Source organism: Canis lupus, chromosome X (assembly GCF_003254725.2).
Source record: "Canis lupus dingo isolate Sandy chromosome X, ASM325472v2, whole genome shotgun sequence".
Classification (NCBI taxonomy): Eukaryota; Metazoa; Chordata; class Mammalia; order Carnivora; family Canidae; genus Canis; species Canis lupus.
This window is the reverse complement of record NC_064281.1, coordinates 1,556,983-1,568,530: the sequence shown is the minus strand read 5'-3', so window position 1 is coordinate 1,568,530 and position 11,548 is coordinate 1,556,983. Positions and strand designations below refer to the sequence as shown.

The 11,548-nt window shown below is 41.0% G+C and overlaps 1 protein-coding gene across 8 annotated transcripts in view; it reads right to left on the bottom strand.

The window, feature by feature from the left end:
• Window positions 1–2,076: 2,076 nt before the first annotated feature.
• The window catches only part of ARSF (arylsulfatase F), a 31,708-nt gene continuing 22,236 nt past the window's right edge, over window positions 2,077–11,548 (bottom strand). For all 8 annotated transcript variants that reach the window (XM_049107582.1, XM_025435675.3, XM_025435650.3 and 5 more), the window contains 4 exons: window positions 8,249–8,383; window positions 6,368–6,530; window positions 3,195–3,316; window positions 2,077–2,777 (listed from right to left, as the gene is read on the bottom strand). In XM_049107582.1, coding sequence (XP_048963539.1) covers window positions 2,410–2,777; window positions 3,195–3,316; window positions 6,368–6,530; window positions 8,249–8,383 — 788 coding nt within the window. In that variant the 3' untranslated portion in view covers window positions 2,077–2,409. The remainder of the gene's footprint in view (window positions 2,778–3,194; window positions 3,317–6,367; window positions 6,531–8,248; window positions 8,384–11,548) is intronic.

The window sequence follows — 11,548 nt, the reverse complement described above, 5'->3', positions numbered from 1 at the left end:
CAGCAGGAAGGGCAGAAGGAGAGAGAGAAGCAGGCTCCCCATTAAGCAGGGAACCCAACACGGGACTCGATCCCAGGATCCTGAGATCCTGACCTGAGCCAAAGGCAGATGCTTAACCAACTGAGCCACCCAGGTGCCCCAGACATGGCTTATATTTTAACTTAAAAGTTTAAAGGTATCTTCAAAACAGCTCACAGAAAAGCAAATATTGATCTAGCACTGTGCATGGGGCCATGTGCTAAGTCTTTTATAGGAATTATCTCCATGAATCTTCACAAAAGTCCTGTGGTGTAGGTACAGTCGTTATTGGCATTCTGCAAATGGAACCGCTCAGCAGGAAGTGGCCCAAGGACACGTGGCTGGGAGGAGCACAGTTGGCTCTACAGATACCACTGGGTAGAATGGAAAGTGTGTCCTTTGCTGTACACGGCTTCCTTCCTCCTACAGCCTTCAGTTCACAATGTATGACTTGGAACATAGAAGGGTTGGAGCTGGGATGAGAGAGGACTTCTGAATCAGGGGTTACCAACCTGTGGTGTAGAGTGGACCATCCTTGGTCGGTCCCCTTAATCATTGCACACTCTGTCTCCTTCCCCCACAAAATAAGGGGATTTAGTGAGAAGGTCTTGGAAGATCTCTCTCAGGCTGCTTTCAGCTCAGGTCATGTTCTCGGGGTCCTGGGATCGAGCCCCGTGTTGGGTTCCCCGTTCAATGGGGAGCCTTCCTCTCCCTCTGCTACTCCCCCTGCTTCTGCTCTCTTGGTCTCTCCCTCTGTCAACTAAATACATAGAATTTTTTTTTTAATTTAGACCATTTTAGGTTCACAGCAATATTGAAAAGAAGGTATGGTCTCCACAAACCAACTTGGAAAAAAGACACTTTTAAGTCCCTAAAAAAATCTAGAATTTTGTTTTATTTTATTTTTTTAAAGATTTATTTTTATTTATTTATTTATTTATTTATTTATTTATTTATTTATTTGAGAGAGGGAGAGGAAGAGAATCTCTAGTCAGACTCAGATCATCTTCTGTGACATCCTAAATTCAAAATGAAACTTCTCACAAGATGTCTCATAAAATAAGGATGTGCTGGGAACTGTAGGAAAAGTAGTAGTGGAGACATGAAACAGCCTTTGTCAATAATCCCTTTATGGACACATAAGGTCCGACATGATTGCCCAGGATCACTTAGAAAAATGAAAACTTTGTTCAATATCCGGTATGAATATGGTTATTTGTGTTTGATAATTATATGTGGGGACTTGGACTTAGCACGGCCAGGAATCTAGTATTAGTCCAACAACACAAGCCATGTTCTCCTGAGCAAGTTACACAACAATTTCCAAGACCCTTATACTTTATTGTATACATAGGAGTGTAGTGGATTGAATGGTCTTCCCCAAAAAACATATGTTGGCATCCTAAACCCTGGTACCTGTGCATGTTTCCTATTCAGAAATAGGATCTTTGCAGATGTTGGGATGATGTCCTACAAATCCAACGACGGGTGTCCTTCTAAGGAGATTGAAATTTGGAGGTGGGCCCACAGAGAGGGAAGAAGGTCACAAGAAGATGGATAGAGGGACTGGAGTGGTTGGTGTGTCTACAAGCCAACGGACACCAAGCATAGCCAGCCACCAGCTGGGACACACCCATGCAGTGCAGGTTTCTACCCAGAGCTTCAGAGGGATGCTTTGATTTTGGACTCCCGGCTTCCAGCACTGAGAGAGAATGAATCTCTGTGTTTGAAGCCACCACGCTGGCGGCGACCTGTTAGGGCAGCCCTCCCAAACTCATGTAAGGAGTCGTACCCAAATCACGGCGGTCCAGTACGAAGAAGAGCCTCCATCAAAGTTCTGGCACAACCTCAGGGCAAAATCAACACAGGGGTCCCTCCCAAGTTTTTGATGGACTACTCTCAACTCGGTTTCATCTGTGGATGAGAATCAATCCTTTCTGTCGGCTTAACGGCTACTTTAGGCTACTTCCTTTCACTGCGTCATGATTTAATCCATTATTATTTTGTCAACTATTCAGTTACCCAGATGGCAATTATTCAATTCACGTTCAATCGTAATTTCAATTATGATGCTTTAATAGTGGCTATTTTTCCGTTCCCCATCAGCCAGTTAGATGCACACAGGACCTTATAGGGAGAGTTTGCTTTGGAGAGCAACAGAGACAATGGCACAAATGGATGCCATCGCGTGTTTTCTAGCACCGAAAGACAGGTTTAGATACACACCTATCACCAAAAGCAGAAAAGAAGTTAACGATAGCGTCACAACCAATGGGCATTTAGTCATCCTGCAATGGTAGATGAACCCACTGGCTCTCCAGTTCCTTCCCGAAATTTTGCAGGTGCCATATTGGCCAACATTGACTGCTCGATCTCAATCATTGCTTCCCCTTATGCCCGCACAGTGGAGGTGCCTCCCTCCGTGTCACACAGGCAAAATGGGAACACTCCACAGCAGGGCTTCAGCCACGGGCTGTCATAATTCAATTCGGACAACTGCTGCTGGACGGGAAGGATGCTTTTCCTGTGTTCCTTCACGGCGTTGGCCACTGTCTGGATCACGACATCGTACAAGGGCTCTGTGTCCTGTGTCAGAGGTGTGGACTCAGAGGGATCCCTGGTGAGGTCAAAGAGCAGAGGAGGGTCGTGGTAGGTGACCAGTTTGCCGGAACATCGGCAAAAGAGGGTCTCAAAGCAGGCCTGAGCTCCTGGCGGCTGGAACACGGGTGTCACGTAGTGAACCTTCCACACTGCATCACCTGGACAAGAAGAGCCACGTCAGAGACAGCCAACCCACATGCCAACCGACCTTGTGTTCTTCCACCGTCTCAAGCATGTGTCCTGGTCTTTCTCTTGGCCCACAGGTTAATGCTAAATATCATTCAGTCCTTACAATTCAGTACTAAGAAATCAGAATCCCCTAGTAGAACTTTCTGTACGCTTGGAAGCAGCCGTTCATTATGCTTCTCAAAATAGATCATTTCTTCAAGATATCCCCCCCTGTCTAAAGAGTGTGGCTCTTGGAAAGTTTTCCAAGACGGTATTTTCAGTGGTCACCCCAGAATCCAAGGACTGGTCTGGAGGTGGGGGAGGGGGAGAAAGGAACAAAGTTTTGAGAACGGACTTGAGTGACATCAATCTTGGCATCCGCAAGGAGCAGGGGCTGGTGTACTCACTGTCCTTGGGGTGCCAGCGCACGGCGTGAAGGAACGCGCCACAGTAGTGGTAAAGGAACTCATGCTCTGACCGCTGGACTTCACCCTGAAGTAGGGGCATGAGGTTCCGGCCGTCAATCACCCTGCAGACACACACAAAGGACATCAGGCAAAGGAAGTTGGCCAAGTGGCTGTTGGGAGGATGGTCAGTGCATTCCATGACATTTCCCGGGCCCGGAGAGCACCATGCTGACTTTTCTGGAAATCTGTGCACAGTGTCATGGACGCTATATTGTTATGGGAAATCCAGAAAAAAAAAAACCTCAGCTTTTACAGTGAAAAATCAAGAAAGAGGGACACGTGGGTGGCTCAGCAGTAGAGCATCTTCCCTTTGACTCAGGGCATGATCCTGGAGTCCTGGGATCGAGTCCCACATCAGGCTCCCTGCATGGAGTCTGCTTCTCCCTCTGCCTGTGTCTCTGCCTCTCTCTCCGTGCCTCTCATGGATAAATGAAGTCTTAAAAAAAAAAGAAAAAGAAAAATCAAGACAGAGGAGTGTGTCAATGCATGTCCATCTAAAGAGCACTGCAGCTCTCAAAAGCTCAGTTTTCTGGAAGACTTTACAAACCAAAATTTCATCCGCAATTGCCTTGCTCCCCTGAAAGGGGGTCTTACAGAACTTCTAAGGGGTGCCCGGTGGCTCAGTCGGTTAAGCGTCCGACTCTCAATTTCAGCTTAGGTCATGATCTCAGGGCTGTGAGATCGAGCTCCACATCGGGGTCAATCTCTGCTTGAGATTCTCTCTCCTTCTTCCTCTGCCCTCCCTTGACTGGTGCACACCCTCTCTAAATAAATAAATAACATATTTTTAAAAAAGAACCTTGGGATGCCTGGGTGGCTCAGCGGGTTGAGCATCTGCCTTTGGCTCGGGACATGATCCCAGATTCCTGAGATCGAGTCCCACATCGGGTTCCTTGCATGAAGCCTGCTTCTCCTCCCTCTGCCTGTGTCTCTGCCCCTCTCTCTGTGTGTCTCTCATGAATAAATAAATAAAATCTTTACAAAAAAACAAACAAAATAAAATAAAATAAAAAAAGAACCTCTAAAAAATCTTATGCTTTCTCAGTTGTATTAGAAAATAGACCTTCTATCATATCAGAAAAAATCAAACCGACATTGTAATAAAAAATACAGTAAATGTCACACGATCCTAAAAATGATGGTAAAAGAAATGGCACTGTGTTTATTCTCAGATACAATGCTTGCCTGTGTTGGTAATCCCTTAGAAAGCTGGTGGAACTAAGTTAGGCAAGGTCACTGGTATAGAATTTTTTTTGGTTAGAATTTTATTTCTAAAAAAAAAAAAAAAGAATTTTATTTCTATATCTCAGCAATGAACAATTGGGAGTTCCATTTTTTAAAAGACCATTTACTACAGCATCATAAGACATGGGATATGGAGAGATATCTTTAAAAAAAAATTTTATTTATTTGAGAGAGAGAGTACCAGTGCAGGCAGGGCCAGAGGGAGAAGCTTAGTCGCTGAGCAATGAGCCCAACTCGATACTGGGACTGCAAGATCATGACCTGAGCCAAAGGCAGGCGCTTAACTGACTGAGCCACCCAGGCTGGGCACATAGGATATCTTTTTTTTTTTTTTAATACCAAAATTTTGTGAGCTGCAACTACAAAACACGTGATAACAGAACTCAAAGGAGAGATAAACAATGTTCATAGATTGAAAGACTCAAAATTGTTCAGATCTTGATTTTTAACAAACCAATCTATAGATTTAATGCAATCTCGACCAAGATCCCAGAACGGTCTTGTAGAAAGTGAGAAACGTTTTTTTTTTCTATAGTAGACAACATCGTTAGTCACGAGGGAAACACAAATTTCCACCACCATGAGATTCGACTACACAGTTATTATAATGGTTACCATGGAAAAGAATGACCATACCAAATACGGTGGGAATGCCAAATGGGGCAGCCATTTTGAAAGTCAATAGGACAAGTTTCTCATAAACATATATCAACCCATATTGATAATAGACCAGATTCCCCACTCTTGGGCATTTACCGGAGAGAAATACAACATTGATGTCTACACAAAGACCTCTATGCAAATATGCAATGCAACGTTCATCGTAAGAGCTGAGTTTGCTTTTAGAATCTCACAGAGTCCTTCACCTCGGTTTTCCATTAAAGACTAAAAAAGTGCCGGTAGTAATGATAGGGCATTTTTAGAGCTAATTCTGAAAAAAAAAAAAAAACAGATTGATTATATGAAGGAAAACCTTAGTCAGAGCTCAGAGGACATTATTTCTTGAGACTGTAATTCTGCACGACCTTTTATGAGTCTAATACACAGACTATAGCAACATCCCAAAGTCCATAGACTCTACTGAGATCGAGGAAAGCTACTTTTATGACTATGATTGGCTTGGTTGAAAAAAACTACATTTCTGCTAACATAACTATTTTTAAAAAATGGATCATCAGCCAAAATTGATAAATATACTTCTTAGCATAGGGGACTTGTGTTTTGTTATTATTTCATATAAATTCTCAATAAATCCTATTATTGGCTAAAACAAAGGTTAAAAAAAAAAGAGGAGATCTTTCTTTGCTGCTGTTTCTAATTTGCTTTGGGCTCCATTCTATTTTGCTTCAGAAAGACTTCAGAAAGGTCCATTGCATGAAGAAGGAAACATTAGAATCAGTCTTTGGGCTTACAAGGGGCAAGTGGCGTTGGGTTGGAGCCACTGCAATAAACTATCAGAAAGTCACCCGCAAGCCTGCCTTGGTTGGTTGTTCCCAGGGACTGGGACTGTGCCATATGAAGGCTGTCCTCCTGCCGGAATTCAAAATAGTCACAACAGAATTACAAGTAGCCCTGGAATGCCTTACCTTCCTGTCAGCCTTCCCGACCTTGCACAGTCCAGTCCAAGGAATCGTTATTCTCTTACATGGATGAGCATTTTACCAGCCACATCCTCATCCCCAAACCTTCCTGTGTCCACTTTTCTCCCCAGTGAAAGCCATAGAGTATCTAGAATGTGCCACGTAGTCATATAGGACCAATAATGCTCAATACACAAAGCTATACTTCCTGTTAATCTAGAGTTTTGTGGCTTTTGTCCCAAATGCTCTGAGAACAAAGATGATGTGAACAGGGGTTATGATTATCACCTGTCCTGAGGGACCGAGCTTCCTGATACAGCTGCTAGCGTGGGGAAAATATCCATTAAACTGGTAGGTTCCTCAATCACTTTCCCAGCTGGCAATCTTCCCGACCAGCGGATGAGTCCCGGAACACGGATTCCACCTTCCCAGCCGGCCATGCCTTTCCCACCTACGAGGTGAGGCAACAGAGGGCCAGTTAGAATCATCGCGGTGGCAAGACTGCTTAAAAAAACAAAAACAAAAACGTACAGTAGCATCAATACAGACAACATGTTCAGGGTCAACCCCATACAGAGTCCTGATGGGGTCAGCAGTACACGTCCATGGAATTACTATTTCTTGGGCTGCTGATGGGTGTTTTTTTTTTTTGTTTTTTTTTTTGTTTTTTTTTTTTTTTTTTGCTGATGGGTGTTTAACCGAATAACTCATTGTATTTGAGATGGGGCATGTGCACTGGCTACACTGTCTGCCCCCAGTGCTGTTATCCTGCATATACAGCTGCTTCATTCCCCAACCACATTCACACCATTTGCTCCAAAGTTCTCCGTCAGCCTTTAAAATGAAAGCCGTGCCCTAGAACGTTTTCTGCTCCCTTTCTCTCTCTTTTGGAGATTTACTATCTTCTAATGTATCATAGAATTGACCTACTCTTCTGTTTTTCTTGCTGTGCCTCCCTCCACTAAAATGTAAGTTCCACGAAGGCAGTGATTCTTTGGTTTTGTTCACTGCTGAGTCCAGCGCCCTGAAAATAAACTTAATGGAATCGTGTGGTTCTACACAAACTGATGACCGCAAACCAGGCCATTACAGAGCATGAACCCAGGAGGCAACAATGACCTCAGGACAACAGGCATAGGCCAGGGTCCCCTTGAGTGAAGCAGGAGGAATGGCCATCCTACAGGCTTAATGGAGACTTATTACTTCATTAGATTGCTCCAACTGGAGTGTCAATCACACCAGATGGAGATTCTTTTTTTTTTTTTTTTGGAATGTCCTCATAGGTAAAAATAGAGTTTCAATAATAACGCTTTCCTTTATGGCACATACTTGCTCTCCTAAGCATGCACTTTACTTGTGCCAGCCCTAAGAGAGCAGACACCCACACTCTGCCTCCAGAATGAGGCAAAGATGATCCCATTCATACAAAAATCATTATTCCCTGCTGAATCCATACTATCATTCATGCAAATACAGGCTCAGTTGTTTCGCATTCAGTGGGAAAGCACAAATACTATATTTTCCTCTGGAAGGAAACTTTGAAATCTCTTTCAGTAGATATGACAACATGCACTGAACACTTTCCAGATGATTTTCTTATCTGGAAACACGTCAAGATACACGTCATGGGTCGGGCCAATGCGGTGGCTAACGGGACATGTTTTCATGGACTAAATGTTGCACCAGGATACGGGGCTGGTATCTGTGCATTCAATTATGAAACCAAAGACAGGGTTGCTACTTTGTGTGCTAAGTCATATCTTGACAAGAGAGCACCAACACTTCCTTAGTCACCAAGGAGCCTCTGGTTTTTGACGTCTTGGCTCTGGCTACCACATCAGATCATCTACCAACAGCCTTGTACATATGTAATCAATGACTTGGTACATATCCAATTCATTGGCAGAGTCCCATAAAGGCATGTGGTTTCATTAATGCTTTATCATCTCATGGGGTTGCCATGGAGGCTAGCCTCTCATAATGTTGGCAGATTTATGCCCATTTCATTGGGTATCAGCCCCTCGCTTTATTTCACCCAGACTCAAGTCAAATGCACTTTTTCACCTTTTCCTGCGTTAATCTGTTCATTTCATGGATTCCCATTATCGTGAGCCCAGGAGAGCTGACTTACAACCAGACCCCACCCACGAGTGGATCCCCACTCCTCACCTCTGTATATTCCGTTCCACCCGCCACGCTGGGAGTGGCCCACCCGTGACTCCAAATGCCCTCCGTGGTCTGATGTAAAGTAGACAAGCGTGCGGTTCTTCAGATGAAAATTGTCGATAGCATCAAGAATTTTGCCTGAAATAGTAAAAAAAAAAAAAAAAAAAGGAGGGGGGGACACATGTAACGAAAGTCATTATGAGCTTTGGGCTATGACGCTAGTCCAACTTGCAGCACGTTTGTACGGGAGTCACTGCAGGACTGTTTCTCATCGACGATGCACCTGCTGACGGTGGGTGGTGTGTGAGCTCAAGAAGAGCGACGTTTTCCGAATTCCTCAAGAGCATCTTGTGTTGGACAGATGATTATGTTAAACTAGGAGTGGAAATGGATTTATCCTTTACTATTTTACTATTATCCCTTGTTACATCATTATTGCATAATAATATTTATTTTTATTATTTTATGATGCAGACACCAACATTCACACTTTTAACTTATAAGTTATGTTTAGCTCTTGTTGGTTTTTCTTTGGGGGCTTCGCTGTTTCTGTTCTTGGTTTATACAGACTCCTGTATTAAGGTATGAAAACATGTCACATCGTTGGCAATAGTTCCTCCTTTGGCAAGGAGCGTGCCTCGTCTTTTGCAATCACATTTGTCCCATGGCGTTAGGACCCACCCTAAGACCTCACCATAACTCGATTTCATCGGCAAAGGCTCTATTTCCAAATACCGACACATTCAGAGATTCCAGAAGTTAGTACATGGACCTTTCTTTTGGAGGCTACAAAGCCACGCCCAACACTGACTTTACCCAATATATTCCATCCTTGCCACTCTGACTTGGTTTCCCTCCTTGTATCTTCTCACTGGACCATCTCCATGGTCATCTATTTCTGCTTCCCTGATCTAACATCAAAACTTCTGCGTGTAGTTCAGTGTCGTAAGTTTTATTTTTGATAGCACTTTCTTTGCAACCATAAAAGTGTGTCTGGATCCTTTCTCTTAACTGGCCTCCCATCAGACATCCTTGGGCAATTTAGTTTCTTATCACTTTCTTTCCCCATGTGTACTTCATCGTCATCCTACTAAGGAGCACTCCCCAAGTGAGAGCAATTAATATTTTCATTAAAATCACCTTAAGCCTCGATATTAATTTTGGAATCGTGAGTATTTCATGAGTCACCATTCTCATCCAGAACCTGGTATATTTCCACTTACTAAGGTTTTCTCTTATGAGTTACTTGGATTCAACAAGATCCTTACTTTTTGAACATATTTCTATATATTGGTTGTTGATATTGGACCTGCTACGAATGATACCTATCACCTACTGTATCTTAAAATGGGTTATTTTTAATATAGAGGAAAAGTCTTTTGGTGCATATTTCTAACAGAGAAATATTTTAACATGGACATGTATGTACATAGATATTAGAGTATACACAAGTATAATTATATTATGCTTATTCTAAACTAGGGGTATACTTAATAATTATCACAATAACTTATATATTATCTCAATGCCTATATTATTATTTATATTATTACTATACTATGTATTAAGATAGTATACTAGCAACAATATCATATGCTGATATATGCACATGTTATATAGAACATGATATACTATTACTAAAGACATATGTATACATTATAGTATATTATTATAGTTTACATTATATATTATATATGTGAAGTATATATTTAGGTTGATGCTGGCAAGCATGTAAGTATTGTCATGGTTAGTACCTGATTAATAATTTTTTAAAAGATTTTATTTATTTATTCATGAGAGACACACAGAGAGAGAGAGGCAGAGACACAGGCAGAGGGAGCAGCAGGCTCCATGCAGGGAGCCCGACGTGGGACTCGATCCCAGGACTCCAGGATCAAGCCCTGGGCTGAAGGCGGTGCTAAACTGCTGAGCCATCCGGGCTGTCCTAATTAATAACTGTTTTAAAAATCTCTCAAAACATTGAAAAGAGAGCCAGTTAAAAGCATTGATCAATATCATGCTTAAAGGTACAATATAAAAACTATTTCATTAGTATAAGTTATAAAAGAAGACTTTTTCTGTCATTATTATTATTACTCATTTTTAAGATTTATTTGATTAATGAAATTAACAGAAAACCTAAATACATGTGTACTTAGAATAAGACCTAAGAATAAGACCTGAATAAGACCTGAAGTTGATACTGTTAATGGACATAATTGTCTATCTTGAGAAACCTAGAAAGTGTAATAAAACTATTATTATATGTATATACTATGTAATGTGCCTTATTAATTATAATACTGTATATAATCTATAATTACATAACACAATATATGAAAATATACTAATAGTTATATATTGATAATATATTAATAATATAATACATTACCAATAATGTAACTATATTATATATTATACATAATATAATTATAACATGCAATATGTACACAAATATTTGTTTTATTAGACTACAGTTTTCAGCATAGATAATCATATATTTTATTGTTACAAAGTTAGTTTCAGATGTTTCTATTCTTAGTATTTCAAGAGATTTAAAAATAATAATTACATAGTGGTCATGGAAATGCATAACACCTTTATATAAAAATGAATTTATGTTATAAATGTAATATGTTTCTTTCTAGCAGCAACTGAAAAAGATCATATAAAAATGTATAGATATGAATGTATTTATGCAGTCATTGGATTTGTATCATACAAATTTACATTATATATTTATTATATGGTATATATATTATATATTATCATGTTTATTATATTATATATTATAGATATTATATAAGACAAATATACACAAATATTATAGATACTGTATAGTACAAATATATATGTACACTTTTCAGTTGCTGCTAGACAGGTGCTAATAATTTCCATGGGTACTACCTAATATTTTTTTAAAGATTTTATTTATTTATTCATAAAAGACAGAGAAAGAGAGAGGCAGAGACACAGGCAGAGGGAGAAGCAGGCTCCATGCAGGGAGCCCGATGTGGGACTCGATCCTGGGACTCCAGGATCACGCCCTGGGCTGAAGGTGGTGCTAAACCGCTGAGCCACCCAGGCTTCCCATTACCTAATTATTTTTTAAACTTCTCTCAAAGTTACTTGACATTTGTAAAGAATAGAACTATGTTGGAAACCCTAGAGATTTCTGTGATGCTGGAAATAGATGTATCATATTTAACATTTTATATATGCATTTCACACACGTGTCTTGGTATTTGCGTGTACAGGTAACTCTCAGACAGATTGGCAGTCTCCTGGGCTCCTGCAGCCCTG